General features: G+C 43.5%; 1 protein-coding gene across 1 annotated transcript in view; it reads left to right on the top strand.

Annotated features, from left to right (window-relative positions):
• The window catches only part of LPP (LIM domain containing preferred translocation partner in lipoma), a gene marked incomplete at its 3' end in the record, with an annotated part of 202,446 nt that overhangs the window by 121,677 nt on the left and 57,038 nt on the right, over nucleotides 1–23,731 (top strand). The window contains exon 5 of the mRNA XM_082003461.1: nucleotides 15,724–15,847. Within this exon, the coding sequence (XP_081859587.1) occupies nucleotides 15,724–15,847 (124 nt within the window). The remainder of the gene's footprint in view (nucleotides 1–15,723; nucleotides 15,848–23,731) is intronic.

The raw sequence follows: 23,731 nt of genomic DNA, 5'->3' as shown, positions 1-23,731 counted from the left end.
TCAGGTAATGGTCCTCTTGAAGACAGGACCCTGCAGCGGATAGAAACTGCAGATCTGGTGTGCCCTGCTGATTACATGAGTTTCCCCTTGTGTAGAGGGTGTTGTGAGTACAAGCACTGTGGACGCTCAAGATTTGTGCTGTGCCATTACTAGGAAAATGAAGTGCTTCCTCCTTAGTCTCCAGAATTAACATGTCTAATAGGTCCTCAAACACATACTGTATTTTCCTTCTTCTTGGGATAAGGAGGCTTATTAAGCAGTCTCTCAAAGTCACTTCCAAATATGTTCTCTCTTGTTATTTCCTAGAGTTACACAGGCTTTTTAGGTGTCTCTTCTCTGCCACTTTCAGAGTTTAATCAGGTCCCTGTTGGTACTGAAGGGCATTCGACCAGGTCTGCAGCTTTGGTGTGTGAGTACAGGTCTGGGGAACCAGCCACTGCTCCGCTCTTGCGCTGTCTCCGTGCAGCCAGGGGCTCCAGCACCCTGGGGCAAACAAGATCCTGCTGCCGATTGCCATCTCTCACCCAGCTGCCGTCACAGGAGAGCCTCATTGATCCGATAGCAGCCACCACCAGCCTAGCATCAGCTGGTAGCTAAAAATAATGCAGGGTGGAAAAAAACACTCAACATCTAAATATAAATTTCTAATGCCTCAATAGGGAGCATTGCATTTCCTAATCATTCATTCAAAATATTTAATGACTGATTAATACTGGAAAGCCTTTTGTTTCCACCTTGGTCACTGGTCTGTCCCTACGCCAGCTCTTTCTTGAGTAAGCAGAAGTTTCCTTTTCCTTCCCTCCTGGTTCTCCAGCAGCCCTTCACTGGCTTATATGCCCTTTCTCATAAGCCCTGCTGCCCACTGGAGCAGTGGGAGCACCATGCGGTGCCCAGCCATGTTTGCAGAGCTGTGCTGGCTCCTGCAACAACCTCCCAAAGAGCAGCATGTTAGGGCAAGAGAACGGGTCCAGAGCGCACAGCTGTGGCATTCAGGGCACCATGTCTTACTATCTGCAAGCTGGCACGGCTCCCACAAAGTCAGTCCATTGAGTTGCACCACCTGGGCTTGCCACCCATCCTTAATTGTAGCACAGGTTGAATGAAATAACATGCAGACGTGGAGAAAATGGCAAGAGTGGTTTTTTTCTCCTACCCATCAGTTGGCTGCCTTTGAAAATCAAAGGCTAGAGAGATTTCTTTCCTCAGGAACACATGCCAAGCAATCGTGCTCCATTGTTGCTGGCAGATTTGTTTTTGCGTACTTCAGACAGGAAGAATGGCACGCTCGAGGCAAAGAAGCTGGCACAGTGCAAGCGAGGTGGGAAGAGGGGAAAGAGCCAGCAAGTGGCAGTGAAATCTGCGGTGGTTTCGCGATGTTCCTTAGCAACCCGCGCCCCGGAGAGCCGCTTGCAATGTCTCTTCTTTATCAGTGCAGCTGCATGTGATGTACTAGCCTCACCATGGTCTGGCTCGCGCTATTTTGGGTTTAAAAACCAAAGCGTGTGATTGCAGTGCTGTCATGGGCATAAGGACTTTGGATTGCTCTCTTGCACAGATGGGAGCAATTCACAGGGAGGGTTGGGAAAGTGACTTTCTGTTCTTGCTTGAATGTTGTCTGGTACCAGCTAGTAAATACCGTCTTGTGGTTTAAAGACTTTGCAATGAGTAGATTAGATAGCTCCCCTACCATTTGTTTTCCCCATAAGGTGGTATTGCAGGGAGAGCTTGCGTGGATGTTTCTAGAGTAACTTCTTTCCTTCCATCCACTGCAGACACATGTGGGTCTTTGCACAGCCGACACGTGGAGCATTTTTGCTGTCTGGGGCACCTATGCTGATTTTCTGAATGCTTCTTTGCCTGCCATTTCCCTGCTCCTGACCAGACTCCCTGCATCCTGTCTAACTTCTGAGCGGTTTTAATGGGGATTCAGCACCAAGTGCCAGATGGGCATTCCAGTGGACCAGGACAAAAGAAGCCCTCTAGTTGTCTAACAAAAATGCTTACAGCCTATGGGTGCTCTGAATGTGAGCTGCCTCATGCACCTGAAGTCTAAGCTGGAGATACAGCATCTTGGAGATGGTAAAAGAAGGGCAGTCACTGTGCCTGTTTAGGACCTGGCTTCTTTGTCATACCATTTCTGAATAAAGTTTCTTTGATGTAATGTCTAGAACAAAACCATAAAGTAACTTAATACTGCACATGAGCTTCCTTTCCTTGAAGCAGCTTCAGCCCTGAAGATGATCCATAAGGCCTTCAGCTGGCTTTCCTCCGCTCTGTTGCAGAATGTCACAACTGCTATCACAATCACAGAAGCATAAACAGTAAGGCTGGAACAGATCAGAGACAGGATCAACTCTGCCTAAGACATTCTTCACAAATATTTGTTTGTTCCTACTCTGAAAAGCCTCAGTGATGGAAATCGCAGACTCTCCCCAGGCAATCTCTTCTAGCACTTTCCTGGCGTCACTGTTTCTCCTCCTCCATGTTGCAAACCATCTAAAGTGTGTGAGTGATTTTCAGATGTGTCTTCTACACAGGGAGGCGGCCTGAGATCCCTATTCAGTAGTGTAAAACTAACGCAGAGGGGCAGGAAGGGAGCATGGAGAGCAGAATACATAGTTTTGAGGGAAAGAAGAGGAAGGAGTCTGCAAAGTGACATACACAACGTTTTTCAAGGTATGCTTTTGAAATTTGCTTGGCTCTTGGGAACAAGGTTTGGTGAGAAGGGAGGTGAAGGAGGCATATTTGCTCTGAGATCTTCTCCAAGAGGGAGAGCAAAGAGAGAAGAGGCCCTGAAAAACAGGTTAGTCTGACCTGAGAGGTGGTAGCAGGGGTCCATGAAAGCCAGACTGAGAAGGGCCCCATAGTTGGAGGCAGGGACTTTAACTCAGTAAGCCTTAGAGTGTCACCTGCAAGGAAGGAGGTTTCAATCACCCGTATCCCCAGAGAGTGGGGTCTTTGTCTGCAGTGTTTGCTCTTGGTCTGGCAGCTTGGGAGACAGTTTTCTCCCTGTGTCATATGTTCCTGTGAAACACAAATGCAGCTGAGGGCTCGGGGCTGCAGTTAGTCTGGGCTGGGCTTGGACAGCCTTGTTGACTCAAACAGTGCCTCTCAACCAGCCAGTGTACACCTGAGTACATGCTCACTTTGGCACGCTGAGCTAGATCCTCCGCTGCTGTGTAAATCAGCGAGTTCCCTGGAGCGACTCTGATTCGCACCATCTGAATGTCTAGCCCATCCTTTTCAAGTAAATTCTGCAAGCAGAATTATATATATCTCTCTTTGTTTTTCCCCTTCAGCCTTTGCTCAGTCAACCTGCGAGCTGCTTAATCATTAAAAAACAGAAGGGGGCTGCTGCTGTTGTGGTTGAACAGGACACAAAAATGTTTCACGGATAAAGTGATCTTTTTAATCCATCAAAGTGGTGCAGACACACTGGTATGTCCTGCCACAGCCCTCAGCCTCCTCAGCTCTAATTGCACACGCCACCGCCTCTTTTAGTTTGTTCCATTCCTCACAAAGTACCGCTTGACCAGTTAGCGAGATAAGTTCGTCTGTAGCCCAGGAGGTATGTGGACAGCCTTCTTAGCTGCATCTCTGTACATGGAGGAGTGTTTTGACAGCTAAACATGGATCTTGTTGAGCTGTCAGTTCTGCTAACTCTCCCAAGCGTCTCTTATTTATTGAGCCATCAGGCTCTTCCTGACCTCCTCAAAGTCAGTCCCAGTCTCACACAAAAGTCGGCACAGAAATACAGCTCGAGCGTGGCCTTCTGAGCAGGGTGAGTTTCTTCAAGCATTTGATGCCTTGAACAGCACAGATCATTAGGTCTGTATGTCAGTGTAGTAGCTGTACCCTCAGGCTGGCGGCAGCCTTAGAGGCTGCAGCTGGGGAAATTCAGATTCCCCTCCTTCATGCACAGCCTGATTTGGCTGCCAGGATCTTGGGACTTTTTAAGAGGGTGATGGAAAAGCAGAGGACGAGGGAAAGCAGTAGAATGGCTCTGAATCCAGGGAGCCCCACATCCCCTTCTGACTCCAGTGCCGAGCAGGGAATTTCTTCTCCTTGCTCTTTATTCCTAACTTGGTCTGGCTTGGAGACCATAGGTACTTCTGCAGTGCACAGATCAATCCCCACAGCACAAGCACCTAGGCACTAACAATCTGGAGCATTGTTACCAGAAAGCAGTTTTCCGTTTGGCTGAAATGTGTGCCTGTGATGGGCGTGGGATCACGCACTAGAAGCAGCAAGAGAAGTGGAGGCAGGGAGCATGTGACATTTGAACCCCATATAACCCTTCCATATGGGAATCAAGTGAGACTTGAGGGTGTCTGGGTGCCCACCCTCCCTGATGCCTCAGCCAAAACACACACGTATGTGTGTCCAGAAGCATCTGACCAATCCCGTAGTTTTGGTTAGCATTGGATAGATCTTGTACTCTAGTATTTTATTGTATTTTGTATATGTGTATATATATATACACACACTGTATACTCTTGTATTCAATAAAATCAGCTGATGCTGATACCTCTCATTTGCTCTTGCTTTCCTGCTTGATCCCAGATCTGAGATGCTGTTGGTCCATCCTTCCATTTCATCCAGCTCCTTTGCACATTAGTCTTCCCTAAGCTACCTTCCTTCACGCAGTGGGTGCACACAGCTCTCTCTCTGTGGGCTCTTGCCAACTCTGGAAGCTCCTAACCAGGTTGCACTTTCTTCTCCTTCTTCCCTGCTCTAGTGCTGGGGTCTGTCTCAAATCTCCTACTGCACACTGCCTTCTGACTGGTCTTCCCTGCTTCCTATTCCTGCCAGCACTTCTGTTTGGTCTTTTTAGTTCTGCCTTTTTAAATTGTTACATTTGTGTTGGAAAAAGCTAATCTACGCTTTCCCCTGGCTCTTCCCCATGTTGCCAGAGCCCTCGTTCCAGCTCTTATGTTGACCTCTCTGCTCCTGTGGCTCTTCTCCTCCAAGGGCCACCTCTTGCCCTCTCCACACAGCCAACTCAGATCTTCACTCCTGTTCCAGCAGGTTGGAAGAAGAAGGTTGAGACCCTTTGAATATTGAATAGCCGTGGTGAAACTTCCTGCAGGAGGAAACTTTCTGCAGCCCATAACCCCTGTTTCTTTGCCTCCCTGCCATGATATGGCCACCAAGTGGGTCCTCAGCCTGTGATTCTCTCTGAGGGAAAATCATTCCTCATGTCTTGCTGCCCTTTTCTCAGCTCACACCTCCCTCTGATTGTGGGAAATTCCTGAGCAGGGACAATGTTTCAAGGGAGATTTGGAGCTTTTATCTGAGTAATACTTAACTGCTCTGGACTGTATTACAGGAGAATTATGACTTTGTTGAAAAATTTCTACTGCTGTGAGCCAACTGAGAGATCATTTTCATAAGTACATTGGGTGAAATAAATGATAATCTAGATGACGGGCGTTTGCCCTGGCCTTTTTCCCCCAAGTGCAGTATAGAATTTGGCACGGCTTTGTTCTGAAAATATTATTTCTGATTATCCTGGCGTAATTGATAGTGAAACATGTACAGATCTCTTCTAAAGCAGCAGTGCTTAGGCTATCAAGATGATATTCACTGGGGGCTACAGCCCTTCACTCTCTCCTTCTACTTTTCTGGTGTATTACTCCCTCTGCTGCTGATGGCACTGTTTAATTTCACCACCATTTTCCTTACTGCCAATGTGTTGTACCCTCTGCCTGACAGTGCTCGGCACTACAGTAACACCTGCAAGTACAGCTCATGCTTTGTGTATGAGGGCTGCACTGCAAGCTTGCTGCCAAACACTTCCCCAGACTCTAATATGGGCGAGTAGCATTAGGTCTGCAAGCAAACTGCCCACTTTTGGTGGACACCTCCATTTCACAAAAGGTGAGAAGGATCTTTAAGTTTTTAATCACAAGTCATTATAATCAACTCGTCTGGTAATTTTGTGAAGAGGCCATTGGCCTAGCTTGGACTGGAGATAACAGAGAGGTCAAGGCTTGCTGGTGGAAGCAGTACGTGTGAGCTGCTGCGAGCCTGAATGCTGCCAGTCTGAGCAATTGCTCCTCATGAATTAAACATATCTTTGCAAATGGTACTTGACATGGTAGATGCCCCATCCCTGGAAACATTCAAGGTCAGATTGGATGGGTCTGTGAGCAACCTGATCTAGTTGAAGATGTCCCTGCTCACTGCAGGGGGGGTTGGACCAGATGACCTTTAAAGGTCCCTTTCAACCCAAACTATTGTATGATTCTGTGATGTTAGATGGCTGAGCTGAGATTCAGGCAACCTAAAGATACCTGTAGAGGGCTCTTCATGAAGATAATTAATTGTTTTAAATGCAGTAAAGCTTTAGTCTCTTAAAGGTGTATAAAGCAATCCAGCAACAAAACCATCCATATAGATGGTATAAAATATAGAGATGCTCTAATTGAAGCAGAAATTAGAGGATGAACTCTGAATTTTACTGCTTACATATTGTCTTGAGCTGTGTCAGTACCCTTTTAATACTCTTTTCTACAGTCTTTCAACACAAGACCTTCAGGTGCAAGCAAATGAGCTTTCCCTCTGAAGAGTAGCAATCCTCTCATTGTTATTTGCAAATCCTCTTTTCTGTTGCATCACTAGAAAAGGGGTCATTTTGAATATTTTTTGTCATCCTTGAAGCACGCCTTGGCTGAGGGGCGAGCACAGTAGGTGGCCTGGGCAGAATCCAGATGTCTGGACTGTCTGTTAGGTTTCTGTGTCCTTTCCTCTGACTCAGTCACCTGAGAGACTGAAGGTCAAATGAAGGATCATGCTCAGTGCTCACACGTTCTGACATGTTCGGAGCTCCCCATCCACTTTCCAAAAGGAACTTGTGCTCATTTTGTTAGAAGGAGTTGGGACCCTCTAGTAACCACTTCAAGAAACATGGCCTGTGCAAAGCTAAAAGGAAAACAGCAAAGCTCTTAGAGTGAAAACAGCTACACATGAGGAAAAGAGAACAGGTGATTCGGGGATCTGAAGATGAGTAAAATGGAGAAATCTTCCAGTCTTGAGATAAGGAAGAAGTTTCTGAGTCCAGCAGGAATGTGATTTGCTTTTGTCACACTGTTGTTTTCGCTAATATGATTCTTATCACTTTTATTTATACAAAAAGATTGCTGAGGGGCATGTTGGGAGACCAGTGTTTGTTTTGAAGATGTTATAATCTTAAAAAGCAAAACGTAGGTACATGTGAGTGGAAGGAGGCACAATTTTGGCTACTAAAGATAATTAATAATAGTCATAATTTGTACTCATTCAGCATCTTTCATTCAAGGATCTCAAAGTATTTTGTAATCAAGAGTTCATTGAGACTCTCAAACTCTCTTGAGACAGCCAAGCATTATGAACACCATTTATAACAGCAGGGTGCAGGATCAGACTTGTTAAGAATACTGCTGAGAATGAAACTTAGGAATCCTGCCCTCCAATCCTGTGGATGCTGAACCAAGCACCCACTCCAATCTGAGAAGCTTTTTTTACTGTAATTTATATATATATAAAAACTTCTAATGTTAAGCAAAAGATGTAGTCTTCATTTAAGTCACTGGTGTCCTGGGAAGTGTAATGGCCCATGTCACAGTTGACTAAAAGTGAGACTATAGATAGTGTGTTAAACATTTGGTTAACCATTTGTTTGCTGTTATAGTTTTCACATGAAAAAAGCTTAGCTTGAAACCTGTCTTGGTGATGGAAACTGATGTGATTTGAAGTTTCTTTGTGTATTAAAACAGAAACCCAATTTGCATATTTTAAGTATCTTTTCTAGCATATTCAGGCATCTGGCAAGAAAGCTATATTTAAACTGTTAATACAGTATGAATGCAAGTTTCACATGCAAAATTAGTACCAATAAAATTGTGAGATTTATTTTTCTTTTGAAACAAGTGATGCCCCAGCACTTCTGTTTTTGTTACCTGATAAGGCACTGCAGCTGGGACAGCCTATTTTTTCAATAGGCGATGAAGCTGAACCGCAGGGCAGGTGGTGCTCATTGCACGAGCACCCAGTCCAACCCCCAGTACTGCATGGTGAATGGCGGTGAGCTCCCTCGTCGCTGTGGTCCGCCAGAGAAGGCACTGTACCAGAGGTGTGTTTAAGCCCGTTGTACAGTGTCATTTTTCACTGTAAAAATGCTTGAGCTCTGCCTTTGTGAAGTGTTTTGCGAGAGAAAAACTTAAAAAAGACCAAAGGTTCTTTTCTATAACACAAGTTATTTCCTTGTGTTTTAGGGTAGGTTCTGGAAGGGTAGTTTTTGGAAGGCGAGTACGTTTTTTCAGTGATTTTATTGTGGCAATGAATTGCCCGGGCTAGTTGTGTACTGTGTGAGCAAACACATCTCTCTTCATCAGTAGGAATTTTGGAGCATTCCCATTTTTACTAGGTGTACCCCTGTGCTTGTCCTGTAAAATGAGGATGCAGCTCGGTTGTTGGGGAGACCGTGAGCCCCGCTTTGGAGTGCCACTCACTGTGACCAGAGTCTCCCACAGCTGTATGTCTTTCAGTAGTGCTACCTTGGATTTACACAAGGGAGCTCTGTACAGGTCTGGAGACTCATCATCTCCCCAGGCAAGAAGCCCTAGGTGGCACTATGTACCCCCAGATTTATGGCCAAGACGACAAGAAGCGAATTCAAACCGACCTACAGCACTTCCTTATGCAGCTTGGGACTAAGGCTTTGAGACTGTCATCGCCTATGGATGCTTGTGGCTCCTACTCTGAAATGCAGATTTTGACCTGCTGATAGCAGTAAATATAATAATTAATTAATGCTTTGAAGGCAGCCCTGGAAGCCTACAGTATTATGACATAAAGAGCAGGGGACTTGATAAGCAACCTATCGGGTCTTTACTGCCGGTGATGATGCATGGAAGTAAGAGCGTGCTTGACTCTGAGCCCAGAGGGATGTGGAAAGGGAAGCAGCTTAGAGCAGAATAAAGCCTTCAATCTTGAAACAAATAGACAAGAAAGCATAGGACGTCCTGATGTAATTTTATGAAGCAGACCAAGCTCTTCCAGCCAAAAACATTGGGCTAAAATAATGCAATCTCTTTATCTGTGTATTGGTATAATGGTGATGCCTCATTCTCCCTCTCAGTAGTACCATCCAGCTTGTGCCTTGAGTGCCTGTGTTTTTTTTTTAAAAAGTGCCTAAAATGTCTGTTACCAAAGTAAGTGGGATTAATAAGAAAACACAAAACAAAACAGTCCACTCCCTTTTTCATACGAGATAAGCCTTGACAAGTAAAGCGTATTTGGGTAATGATAGGGCCAAGAGGCCCGAGGCAAGATCAGGCACTGCTGCACTTGTTTCTGTATATACATTTAAGCAGCAATGGGACATTAAAATGTAGTATTTTATAGGTGTTCTTATTTGAAATATAGTTTACATCTACTGTTTCCTGAGATAACATGTCAGGTATTTATGACTTGGAGATCTGTCTGGTTTGCTTTTTCTAGTGAGAAATGGCCCATGTTGCTCCATTAAAATCTAGCTCATCTCCTGTTAACCCTGAATATATAAACAAACCACAGTGTCTAGCAGAAACGATGACTCTCCATTAATAGAAGTGGAAGCTGTCGTTTAACAATGTTGTGCTCACTGCAGAATCAAGCAGCAGATAGTGGTGTTTACAGATTATCCAACTTTTATAACACCTAGCAAAAATAACCATCCCTTCCAGATTCAAAACATTAGTGAGAACGTGAAGAAAAGCTACTTAGTCTGTTTGCATATAATAGAATACAAGCAATACAAGGACAAAACAGTCATGCTCATTTATTACCATGCTTGATGATTAATAAAATGCTCTGTCACTGTGTAGTCACTTACATCGCAGAAGCTCGGAGAGCTTTGCAGGCACTGATTAATTGAGAGAAATATTGTTAAATCCATTTTACAGAGTAATTAGGGTGCATGTACGGTGATCCTATTGAATTCAGTATTAATACACAGTGACCAAGATTTGTTTTCATGACAATAAGCTAAAAGCTGGGCTCCAGAGCGTCGAAACAGGCATCTGTATGAGCAGTCTGATTTTTAGAAGTCCTGGGAACTTCTCAGCTATTTAATGGTTTTGCATTCTGGTTCTATTGACTTCCTTTTAAAACTATCAGACAAGATACCTCCTCTTCCCCCTGTCTGCATCCCAGTTTCACAGTGTAAGAAAAGGAGATATTTGGGCAAAATTGCAGGCTGTGAAAGTAAAACTGAGAATTTTTTTTTTTTTAATTGCTCAAATTCTATGTAACTTGCTGTCACAAGAGATCATTGAAACTAAGAGCTTAGCAGGATTAGAATAGGACTGGGAATGTGCATGGATGTCTAAGTGAGGATACAGTTACAATAATGAAATTTAAAAATAAAGAAAAATATCCTCTCGAGCTTTGAAATAGTTACAAAACTGTCCTACTTCAAAGCAAGCCAGTGTTTAACAAATGAGGGCTTTGCTGCCAGAACTGCCTTTTCTGGATTGCTGGTTTGCTGCGGGAAGTGGTGGCAGGGCAGGTAGGCAGCGAGGGAACTGGTGGCTTGTCCCAGTCTGGCACGTTCCAGAGGAGACCTTGCTCCTGCCTACCCAAAGACTTGTGATTTTGGGCTGCTGGTGGCGTCAGGAGGTCACTGCCTGTCAGTGGGTATCTCCTCATGCAGGGCAGCTTCTTTAAAGGATCTTGATGAATTACTCTCTGACCAGGAGTAAACCCAGGAACATGCGTGTCACCAGGAATCTAGGCAGAATCTTCTTTTCAGGAATCTGTACGTACTCTGGCAGCTGTAACTTTTCGCTGGGAAAATAAATCAACAATTAAAATATTTTTTTCCAGTGCATCTTCTCTGTAAGAAAGATCAGTTGGCCTTAATTATAAACTGAATTACAGCTGCAGGCAATCTTGATATTTCTTTAGGAGCTCGACTCATGAGAGATGTGGCACCATGCTGGATTTTTTGGTCTGAAAGTTTGCGATTGTTTTGGACAGTCAATAACTTAAATGAAAAAGTATGGTCTTTGTCAGGCCATTGAATACAAAATATGCTGCGATGCTATTTAACTGTTTATTTAACTCATGATCAGTTTTGGTAAGTGAAGTGAAAGGAAAGTGCTAACTTTATGCAGATGAACAAGAAGAAAAAAATGAAAGGGAAAGTAAGTATCAGTGAAAGATGTTTCTGGCTGCCTTTCAATTCCAAATAGGGCTAATTCTACCTTCTGAAAAGAAGATAATTTCCACGTTTCTGTAATTGGGAACACATAATTGAAGCTATTTTCTCTCAGAGAGATGAAGCTTCTTCCACAATATTTGCAAATGGACAAAAAAAAATGACCACATACAGTGTACTCTGAATGATGGTGCATTCATCACAGCATCATCTTCAGATGTCTTTGCAGATTTTGCACTGTGGCTTTTACCCATTTGGGTAAAAATTTATATGTGGATAGGGAAGGTTCATGTTGGTGAATGTGCCGTACTAACTGCAGAGCTCCCTTTTCTGGGCAGCCATTACACCAGAGACAACTGATTGCCAGTGAGGTCTAGAGTAGAAAACACACGCCAGAGAAGCAGTGAAACAAGTATCAACTTCGTGTACCAAAATAATTATGAGTGATTCCACGCAACTGCTTCTTTTGACCTGGCTTTTTAGGAACTGAACTTTAATGAGGAAGATGAGCCAGATGTTGTTGCAGCACTTTGAGAGCTGTACAAGCAATTAACTCACTTCCTTTCGTTTGTAGCATGAAGATATTTTCTGCCACCGGGTTTAACCCTGGGAATGCTGGCATTTTCCTAAACCGTTAATTAAGCATGCAGGACAGTGTTTATTCATTAATGCATTTGCATCTGCACGTGGGACTGCAGTCATCATGCTCTTCCTTGAGGTTGCTCGGTATTTGGTGGCAGTAGCAAAGGTTGGACTGAGGTGCTCCTGCCAAAACGTGGTCCCTCCTGCTGGCTTTTTGCTGACCAAGGCTCTTTTTCATTTTCATGGGTCAGTTTATCATCCCTGATGTTGCTGTGGTTAGCCAGACAGAGTAGTGCTCAGGGAATTTAGGGGCCCATGTTGCAATTCAGCATAGATCCCAGCTTTGAGCTGTGTCTAGCTAAGGAAGTAGATATTTGCGTGCATTGAGGCATCATGGAGAATAGAGAATGCATGAAGATAGCTGCGGTAGATTAGACAGCAAACTGGATTTCTAGACAGCGTTGATCATTGTACAGATCAGGAGAAAATAGAGGAAGTTTAATAAACAATAAGAACACAGCTCTGTTTTGTAAGAAAAGCCAGAGTTATATTTTTACCCTGACCTAACAAAGGAGGAGGAAGGAAACTGTTTTGCTGAAACAAGCATTTTAGATTGGACTAAGGATACACTTTTCTCTCTGTGTTTGTGTGCGTGCGTGGCCCAGCAAACTCAACAGCATGTTCATATGCATGAAATGCGTTTTCCTGGAGGCACATAATCAGCATGTGCCATGCTTGGAGGAAAAAGATGTGCCTAGCACTGCTTAAATGTTGGTCAAAAAGGCATAGCATTTTAGTCAAAATAAGTTAAAGCATCTCATAACATTGTGGTTGGTATTTGTTATCATTGCTGACATTGGGTACTGGATAAGATATCTGCCTGGTTTGGAAAACTGCAATGTAGATAAAACATGAGAGGAGCCTATTTTTTGTGTGTACGAGGCAACGTGGCCTCCAAAACCAGAGAAAGTCAGACAGAATCAAAAATCTGCAGATTTTGGTCTTTCATTTTAAATGGCACAGCCCAAGCCCTTACTGAAGCGGGCATGAGTGGATCCCCTGATCGGGAGGTGTGGGAAGCCAGTGTGGAAGAGAGGGAGAGGCTTCATACACCACCTGCCCAGGGTGTCCTGCTGAAGCCTGGCTGGTGGTGGCCTGCAAATGCAGTGGCTTTGGGTTGGAGAGTGGCCGGTGTAGGTCTGCAATGCTGAGTCCGGTGCTGGCAGGCTGCGCGCGAGGCTGAAGATGTGGGGCTCACAGCAGCCTGGCTGCAGGTTTTGTCTTTGCCTTACAGCCCACGTGTGATGATAGGCAAATCGCTTCAGCTCCATGCACCTCACCTCCCTTTTCTGTGAACAGCCAACAGCTCGTGCCTTCTGTTGGTCCATTTGCGTTCTAAGGCCCAAAGGTAAAAGCAGTGTTTCAGGTTATGTGTGGACAGAGCCCAACAGAAGGGCTGGAGCATGGTGCTTCCACGCATTTGTGCCACACTGGTGACCGCTAACAGTGGAAATACAGGGATGGGGGCCATCATCAGCTTCATGCTGTACTGTCTTCCCCATGCAAAGTCTAGGGAAGGAGTCTCAGTCGATGGGGTGGCAATGGTCATTCCTTTCTGCATGGAAACTGAAAGAGGTACAATAGATGGAATAATGTTTTAAGAGGCTCAGTTGCCAGATTGATTTCTCAAGCTAATAAATCCTTGGCTGCACTTGCTATGTTAAAATATATGTCCAGGTGAGATTCATGATTGGCTCTTAGGAACAAGAGCGCAAAGGAAAAAAATAGGTTGTTCCAAGATTAAATGCTTTACATTTGGCACCTTTAATTGGCTTATTAATAAATCTTTTTTTCAGGGTTATGCTATTTATTATTTCTAATGAAATAGTTGTCAACTAGCCTTCTAAAAACATCCACAAAGCACTGGCCAAGGGCATCTGGGTGTGCTGGGTCAAGTACCTGGCTCTGAAACTTCTAGTCATATGAGTGACCTTATCCCCACCAAAATTATCTATCCCACAGAGATGGCACTTACATGACTTGGAAAACAAATGCAAGTCCTGTGCACCATACAGGCCTGTCTCCCCATATGAAAAAATAAGTTGTGGTAAACCAAACACATCAGCGTGTTTGCATTTGTACAACAGAGTTTACTGAGCTGTGTGTGGACGTTCAGGATTTCCAGATGTTCAACAGCTACCTCAGAACAACTACTAGGCATTTGAAATCCTGGAGAAATGCACAAAACCCTTGAATATTGCTCAGAAGAAATCCCTGAGCAGAAAAAGAAAACATCTCTGGGAAAACCTGAATGAATGGTAGGTCCAATCTATATTCTTAGTCAGGGAAGCTGAACGTACAGCAAATAGACCTTGCACAGCCCTCCAGGGAAATTCATCCAGCCTGGGGCTTATTCCAGGTGCCCTTTCTTCCAGGGGACTGTGCCACCCATCTCCCTTGTGCACTGCTGCTACTCTGTTAGAGAGCAAGTGGCAGGCAGGCAGCGGGTGCCCCGGCCGTATCGTGTGTGCACAGCAAATCCAGCACTTCCCGGCAGTGCAGCCGTGCGGCCGCGCTCATGGGTGCAGCGCCTGTGAGATAGATCAGGTCAACAAGTGAGGGGGATGGTGGTGTACAGCTTAGCACGGGCCCTAGAAAAATAAATATGACGAGGTCAGGAACATGCACGTGTTTGGTTTGTGGGAGTGGATGATTGAAATATTATTGCTAAGCACCATTCTAAGACCTTCTCTACGCTGATTGATGTCTCATTTGAAATCTCCTTCTTGCCTGAAAGAAAAAAATGTGAAAGCATTTAGTTAATTCTCTTGCAGTGCTTTAAAGCTGCTGTTCTCTGCTGAACGTGGCTGGGTCAGTAAAGATTCATCATGTCAGCTGTAGTCTTTATAAGCCAGATAGATGTGGCCAGTGTATTGTTTCTCTGGTGATTTTACATTTTCTTCCCATTTAAGTAGGTATGGAGCATGGAAAAATGCATCCTTGTAGACTAAGGCTCAGTTTCATAAGTTTCATATCTAAGGTCCAATCCTTGATGAAGGCAGCACTTAATCAATGAAATCACTTGCTTTACTGAAATGTTGCATTTCATAAATAAGTTAGTTTTCGCATGCAAGTCTGTCAAGAAAGCAGTGCATGCAAGGAAAGCTGGTGTCAGCATTTTTTCATCCTGATATGACCGAGTTTCTTATTATGGACACCAAACTTAGCTTCTTCTAAGAAACTTCTAGGCTTGAGGCTATTTCTGTGCTTCTCAAAATATGCCTGCACTTCTGCTATTTTCCAGGGAGAACGCTCACTGAGACAGACTGTAAATACTGTATGCAAGCTACTAGCATGTGAAGGAAGAGAGGTCTCCGTTCCTAAGTACATATTAAAACCTTTGTATCCCTAGTACTAAAAATCTATTGGACCAGCTCCTGCTCTCACTAATGTTAACAGGAGGATTTCTGTCAAAACAAACAAGAAAAGACCGTAACTAGCAGCTCGGGATTATCTGTCTTTGTCCATATACTCCACCACTGTAGGAATGATTGTTCTAGCATCTTTTATATTGCGTTGTTAAGTGATGGAAGCTTTTGCCAAATCCGAACTGAAATGCTTCCAAAGCCTTTTTCAGTGTTGGAAAATGTTTGTATCAAGTTACCCTTGGAATAATTTTCTCCTTTATTTATTATTATGTGCTACCCAGTAGACACCTAATTATGAGGCACAGAATAGTTATCATTCTAGGAGGATATATAACACTTCACTGGATGTTTTTAGGAGTCCATTTTCGTTACATTAAATTAGGTGTTTACGTGCATGAATTCCTCGGGTTTTAAAAAAAGCAAAAATAAGACAAAGAATGAAGTTCAACCCTGAACAGCTAATAGACCCTCTTACTGTGATTGAATGCTTTTATACCACATCACTCACTGTTTGTCCTTTTTTTCTTTCAGAGCGCATATCCAAGCTCTGGACCTGCATCAAGCACTCCTGCCTTCAGACCTGAGGATGAGCTGGAACATCTGACCAAGAAAATGCTGTATGACATGGAGAATCCTCCCTCTGATGACTACTTTGGTGAGCAGTGCTACATCACAAGTGTCCATAGCCCCTTTCTGTATTTACCAGGTTCAGTAACGGGAGGGCCTGACAGTTGCACTGTTAATGTAGTGACATTTGTATTGATGGATTTTCTTTCCATGCTTGGGCTGGAAGTGTAATCATCCATAGGAATTCATCTGTAATTTCAGTATAAATCTCATGCTCACTTGCTGTATGTTTGTAGCCTTTCTGGTTATAAAGTTGATTTTTTCAGTGCCTGGTTCATTTTTACACCATTGGTCCCTAGCTTCTAGGCTACCAGGCTGAATTCAGGTGCAGTGTGCTGCCTTGCCCACCTGCTCCATTCCTTCTCATTGCAGCTGCAAACAACCTGGCAGTGTAAATGTGTTCTGCTCCCGAGGCATGGATTTTCATTTTCTGTATGCTGGCATAGATTAAAGGGAAATCTGTTTTGAGTCAGTCAGGCTGGCTTTACATGGGGACCTGTTAGCCCAGACCTTAGTCCAACAAGTATGAGGAAGACAAATCTGAACTGATTGGCCCATGTCAACTTCCTCGCCTGGAAAAAGATAAGCAACTAATTTCCTTTTTAAGTGGTATAAAACGGAATTATCTCAGGCATCTACAGGTGTAAAATATATATCTTGCCTTTATATAAAACACAGGTGGTATGGCCTCTGAATTCTGCATTAAAGTCAAGAGCCTCAGGCACATTTAATGCATTTTGTCTGTATGCTTAGTTTCTTGCAGGCTTGGGTGATAGTGTTGTTAGGAAACAAACTGCTGTAGTTTCTAGGGTTAAAGATCTGGGGTAGGCCATTCATTTTGTGTTCTTTATCTTTCTTTATTTCATCATTTCTTAAAAACTTAATTTAGATTGCCCCCTAGGTCTATTTGCTATAGATTTTGGTTGGACCAAAACATTTCTGGCTTAAAGAAACTTTTGTGGTTTGGTTTAATTGGAAAGCGAGTGGGACCAAGGTTTCACTAATAAGCAAGGATCTTGCAGAGACAAGGATCTGATTACATGAGAAGGTCAAGATGTTCTCATCAAACAAACATTGCCTTGTAGATGGGGTTGATACCAGTCGCCATCCTCCATCAACACCTTCTACCTTCTATGGTCTCCACCCTCACAGCCAAAATGTCTTCTCTATAAACATTGATAGTCATCAGAGTTCATGACTAGAACAGATCTGAGGTGTGAGCAAGAATGACTAACTGAAGAGAGGATAACCAGAGAGCATCTTCTGTGCTGCTGCGTTTGATTTCATCTCTGCCCATATCCATTGGTGTTCACTCTCTGATGTTTTAAAAGCAAAGCATCAAACAAACAGAACATGTTTTAACCATTAGCGTGAGCAGGCAAGACAGAGAAACTTTTTTCCCCGCTCCCTTCAGGCAAATGGCTGAAGCCCTGAAGCATGAGATTTGATTACAGTCATTTTCTTAACATAGAGCTGTGAGTGGCAGGAGCTGGGTGATGGACCAAAGCCCACCCAGTTCTCTTCATAGCCCAAGAAGGTAGGCAGGTGAACAAAGAACTTGGAGATTCATAGGCTCCAAAGTCAGAACGGACCTTGCCATTATGCTGCCTAATGTCCTACTCTCAGTTTCTCCCAGAAACATGATTGAATCATGACTTCAAAAACAATTAAAAATCTAATCTTATCTTAAAGACCTCAAGCAACGGTGAGTCAACCACCTACTCTGATAAGCTGTTCTAGTGATTAATTTTCCTCACAGCTCAGAAATTGCTTCCTGAAGTGGAGCTTTAGTTTTGTTGAGCACTAAATACAAGCCTGTTTATGAAGCTGAAATGCTCGGGTTTTGCAGACTAATGCTGTATCACTAAGATGGCTCTGCTGTTTGAGAGTGTGATATATCAAAGTTTTTTCATCCAAAAGGGATGCATAGCTCTAAGGGTTGGAACATAAAGTCTCTCAACATTAGGTCGTCAATTTGGCTATCAGATGGGAGATCAGACCAATGCCATGCCAATAGCTCTTAATTCATCAGGAGATAAGAACATGGAAAGGAGGCTCCAGAGCATTCAGAAGTTTTGCCAGTGTTGTTTATATAAGTGGTAGCATCATCAAAGATGGAATAATCATGCATGATGCAAGCTGGAAGATGAAAACCAAAGAACCCTAGTCCTCCTTCTGGCAGGTGCTGTTTAATTACAAGCTGTACCTGACTGATCTTCTAATTGCACTGAGTTTATGCCACTGAAGGTCATCTCTGAAGCGGTGTCCTGACTTGGCATTCTTGATGTGCAGAAAAACCGTGTGTTGGGCTGAACTCTTCCTCAGCTCTCTAAGCACGCTGTGCCCCATGCAGGCATTTGGGAGACCAGGCCACAACTAATTATATACCTACCAAGAAAAACATAAAACAAAACCAGCAGTTCTGGAACACAACTGCTCTTTATGGTTGGGTAAAATCAAAGAGGTGGGCTGCCCTCATCCTCCTAGGTTTGTTCCAGCCTGAGCTACTCACAGGGAAAGATGGTCTCTGGAGTCACAGTGGATGAGGGGTTTTGATAATGGCAATGCAGGCGAGGAGTTTTGTACTAATTCTGGCTATGTCAGAGCTAAATCTCCATCTACTTGAGCTGTCAGCCAGTGCCTCTCGGTAACTTCATGCTCATGTGGAAAGAACAAATTAAGTGTGGGAGGAAAAAAAGAGTCTTTCAACTTTGGTTAACTGTCTCAACCAATATCTCTGCCTTTGTTCTTTATTTGTTTAGCACAGTAGCATGGATTGTACAAGATTCATATGGCACATTGATCAAATAATCAGAAAAAGGACAAATGGGCAGAGACATTGACTCTGATTTGCATTAAATATCTTCTGCCTGAGGTCTAAATGCCGTGGTAATTGTAGCATACCAGATAGCTGTCAGCTAATCACTTTTATTAGTTTGAATTTAGAAAACTGGATTTCAGTGTATTAAAAGTTGGTTAAGAGCAGATAGGTTTTGAATTGAGGAATCTAATTAACCTTGCTAGAAAGCTGCAAGGCGTTATATTGTCATGAAAATAATTTGTTGGAATAATTACATTTGAACTGTTAGGCTACAGAAAGGTCATTTTACTTGGCCCGTCAGCACTCTGGGATCTTTTCCATAACCATCTTCCTTCTGCAATTTCACTTGCCCTATCTCTCGTTTTCAATCAAGCCATCTTGATTCTGGAGTCAGCATGGGCAGAGGGGAGGTTCCCTGGGAGAGGAGTAGGAGCCACTAAAGTTGACTCTTTGCCCTGGAATTGCTGGCAGGTACTGCTGGCAGACCAAGTGAGCTGGGTTCAGGAGCAGGACAGCCAGCACTTCCATCAGGTCTGTGCTCACTACACCTCTCTGCAGCTTCCCTGGGTGGAACTTACTGAATTACTGAAAGTGGTTTCAGAGTTGGGGGGAACTGTTCTAGCCAGCTATCACTCATGCAAGCACATATACCTGGCAGCATGGTATGGTTCACACTGCATTCCCGAGGAGCCCGGGTGCATGGTAAGAGCCAGAAGAAGCATGCTGGAGACACACTTCGTAGCAGCAAGATCACAATTTGCAGCTCTTTATTGCCTAGACTTACCAGAGCAGCACAATCCAGTCACTGGGAAATCCTCTAGCTGCCATTTGCAAGGCAGTGCTTAAACATGGAAATATTATCACTAAGTATAATAATTAAAAAAAAACACTGTGAATTTTTAGGAGTTAAACACATGTGCTGGGTATTCTGCCTAACTTAGTTTTGCTGAAAGGCCACACTACCATACTAAGTCTAAGCACTCTGATCTTTCATGTATGTCCTCTCCTACCATCCTGTAGGTTATGGAGTGACTTCTCCTGGGAAGTCCGTGGCAGATCAGCAAATTGAAGTCTCTTATGTCTAAGCTACTCTTCCTTCTTTACTGCTGATTCAGTTGCTGATCTGTGGTAGTTGGCTGTCTTTAATCAAATCCCTTTTTATTAGAAAGGATTCCCAAATGCGTTATGCACTGTACAGTAGGGATGGTTTCTCTCTGTCACAGCCCTCCCTGTTGATAAATGTGCTATTAATGTGCTATTGTAGATAGGCATGTCTGATTTGTTGAAAAAAAAAAGAATACTTTGTGGAGTGGAAATTGGGTAAGATTGGGGGAGGAGAAATGGATATTTACAGGAGATTAGGATGAAACTATCAAAATTGTTTGTTGGCCACCATGGGAAATTAAAGCCCTTGATTTTGCATTTTAAAAAAACAAATCCACACACACAGATCACAACTGTTCTGGACCACTGTTTCAAGTCTCATAGAAAAAAATTACTTCTGGCAGCTTATCAGTCTCTATCACCATGCAGACAGTACTGATTAAGACTGGAAAAGTGCCACCAGGGCCCCTCATCTCCTGTTGCCTTCTGGACTATGTCCCAGCTGAGTCACTCCCCACAGCAGAGGAGTTTCCCCTGACCGGTGGGAAGAAACTTTTGCTGGTATTTTACCATAAGAGCTCAGAGCTACCAACGGAACCACCAGTTTTATGTGTTTGATAATGCAGCAGTCTCCTTTTGTAGTTCCAGCATGCTAGAGGGATGCACCTGGGGAGAAGAGATACTAAGATGGTCCTGTCGAAAATACTCAGTTTGTGCAACAAAGGGACCTTGATTTGTCTCAGAGATGAAAATTCAGGTTATGTAGTTTGCTTATGTGTATTTGCTGTATGCCCTGACTTTCACAATGAGAGAGGTGGTGCAGAGTTGGGCTGAGGAGCAAGGCCAACAAGCAGGATGCTTGTCTTCCTTTTCTGCTTCTCATCCTGACCTTTTGTGAGACCTGTGGCAGATCATTTTAGTTTTCCAAACTCCCTTTTTTCCCCTTTCACTCTATTTGCAGGGCACTTAATCTGCATAGTCCTTCAGACAGGAGCTGATTAACAGCAGAAGTTGTATGAGTGTCCCCCCATGGAGAAGCCTTCATCTCCAGTGGTTCTTTGAGGTGCTGTGTCACAGTTAAGACTGAAGAACGATAAATAGCACCAGTATTGAGTCTGTCAAGGCTCTGTCAACCTTCCCACTCACTGGCTTTGCATCTATTAGGCTTCCATTCATAAGCTAAAATTCCTTCGCTAGGACCAAAGACCTGGTGACAGTGTCAAAGGTGTTCCCTCGTTTTACTTTTTGAGAGGCAGGACATGGGTTAGCAGGTAGGAGTCCAAGTAAGATAGGGGAGAGAGAGTGCTAGAGTCATAGAAGCTTCAGATGAGGAGGTTGTCCAGGTACAGCTTCTTTCAGTTCGTGGTATCTTTGTTTCCTTTGACATGGCTCTGTGCGCTAAACAGATCTAGTGTCTCTAAATTGAACATGGTCTCGGTTGCATTTCAGTCTTTGTCAGGCATTTCTGTAGCCTCTAAGAGGTTCAGGTAGCCTCTTAGTTTCATCTGAATTACCACTAGAAAAAGAAAATGAAAGTTGTCATATCTTGCCTGTATTCCTAGGTCTCTTCTGAAAAGGTTGTGATTAAGAGATGTATATTATTATTACAAGAGCATAATTACATCGTAATTTTGCCATGTAATGTGATGTGTCATCATGTCTTTTGTTTAAAGGCAGGGTTTCTGGTGCAAGATAGCATACGTCCTCATCTGAACAACATCTGGGTCAGAAAATAGTAGGTTTGATTTTCAACGACTGATGAGCTGACAGGCATTTTCTGTTATGTAACTGCTCACAAAAGCAGGAAGAACAGACATGTAATGGGGACCCTTTTCTCCATTGTCGTTCTAGTTATTATTTTTTATGTTCAAACCATATTCCACCATTTGCGTACAGCCTCAAAGGCTGGGAGCAGCCTGCGTTCGGGGAGGTCATGGTGTGGTACCATCAACATCCAGCTGCCCTCTTGTGGCCTGCCGCAAGGGGACTCACCCTCCCTCGGCTCCCCAGGGGCTTTAATTACCCTGGTAAATGGCTTTCAGAGCCTGTTTCTTCAGTCTCACTTCTGTCAATGCTTGCCACGCTCATCTAGCTGTCTTTCAGGGAGTCCTGTGACTGCCGGCACCCTTGTACAGCAAGCACAAGTAGAGTTTGGAAGGGAAATTCATAAGGATAGTCTCAACGCAACCTACAGGGTGAATTTTGGCCACAGATCCAAAGTGGGAAGAGAAAAAGAGGAGGCCAGTGAGTGGTTGGAGAGCAAAATATACCATGTCTACATGCATTTATCTCCAGCCACAAGAAAGGCAAGAGAAAACAGGGACACAGAGGCTGTGAGCTCGTTTAAGTTGCTTTTCAGCATTTGAAAGACTAGATGCAAAAGTTTGATTCTTCCTGTTGTTGATGTGATCCACATCCTACTCTGCAGTAATCATGGAAAAAATGTTTTGTGAAGCTAAGCACTTAGATCTTTTTATGCCAGGGGTCTTGGTCTTATAAAGTCTCAAGTCCACATCTCTTAATGAAGATCAAGCAGATGTAGCAGTCAGGAATGAAAGAAGGTTGCACTCCTATAAGCTCTGAGCACCTGGTACCCACATGTGCCAGGAGGCAGGAGACTCACGTTCCCTTTTTCCTCTTCTTATCCACACAAGAATGGACAAGACTTTGCATCATGAGTGTTTCTGAAGCACAGTCTCTGTAGAGACCAGCATGACTTCACAGATGTCATCTAAATCTTCCATCAAAACCAAAATTACCCTTTGTTGCTGTAGGTGATAGTGTGTCAGCTGGAACAGGTAGGAAGCAGCATGACTTCCTTGGTGTCTTGACTAAATCAAGTCCCTGGTTTAGCTTGAATTGCTGGCAGTCAACCTGGACATATTTTTACTGTTAAACAGAACTGATTTCATGCAGAAGTCACTTAATAGAGATTAAGAGCAGAATATCAAGGTAACATTTTAACAAAAGGTTTTCCATGATCACCTGTGTGCTGTGAAAGAAAGGTGGGATTCAGATCATGAGAGGAATTGGGTTTGTCCCAACAGTCAGTAAATGAAAGCTGACAGTTTCCTGCTGTCTTCTAAGAGGAGTGAAACATGATAATGAAATATCAGAGAGAATGTTTCTAAAGTACAGCTGTATTCTACAGGGTTCTTCAGCATGTTTAAAAATTAACAAATCCATGGAAAAAAATTAATCCATGAGGGTGGTAGAGATTTCTTATGCTGTGATAGGGCTCTTAGTGTGCTAGGAACTGTACAACTGGATAGCAAAGCTCAGCCTGAAAGGACTGAAAAGACTTTGGATGATGATGAGGTTACTAGCCAAACCTCCCCAAATTAGTAGTCCTACATGAAAATGAACTAAATCTTTCTGCTTTTGTTTGAGAAGCAGTTCAAAGAGAATTTAGCTTGTTCATGATAAAATTACATGCCCAAAGTAACCTCTCTGTGGACTGAAATAGCTGAAGAATTGATAATGAGCCATCAAGTCTTTGGCTGCAGGTCATTAGTCCATTGCTAACTCAGGTCATTAAGAAGTGAAAGTGTGACCTACCTTACGGCTGTTTCCTGCCCCACATGAAATGAGGTGGCTGGTCTCAGGGGGCTTCTCTGTGGGTATGTCATCACCTCACTAAAACCCATAAATTGTGGCACCTGGAGGACCCCTGGTTGGGAATTTCCTCGAGGAGGCCAGGAGCCAAAGGCAGACTGTTAGTCTAGGAGCATGCCGGATGGAGAAGGTTTGTTCTCCCTCTCTTCCTGTTAGATCTGTTTTATGGAGATGAGTGAATTTCCATCCAGGATTTCATAAGCACTAAATTCTCATGCACAGGTATTTTAAGAGGGGGTATATGTATGTGTGTCTATGAACAAGTGAGAACGTTTTTCTGGATTGTAGTTTTATAGAAATAATTTTCATTTCAGATAGAGCTTTGGAGTGTTTTAAGCCTCAAGACATTCTTTTTTTCGTCATGACTTATGG

This window comes from Phaethon aethereus (assembly GCF_964289735.1).
Source record: "Phaethon aethereus genome assembly, chromosome: 9".
In the NCBI taxonomy this organism is placed as follows: domain Eukaryota; kingdom Metazoa; phylum Chordata; class Aves; order Phaethontiformes; family Phaethontidae; genus Phaethon; species Phaethon aethereus.
This window is presented reverse-complemented; position numbering and strand designations above follow the sequence as displayed.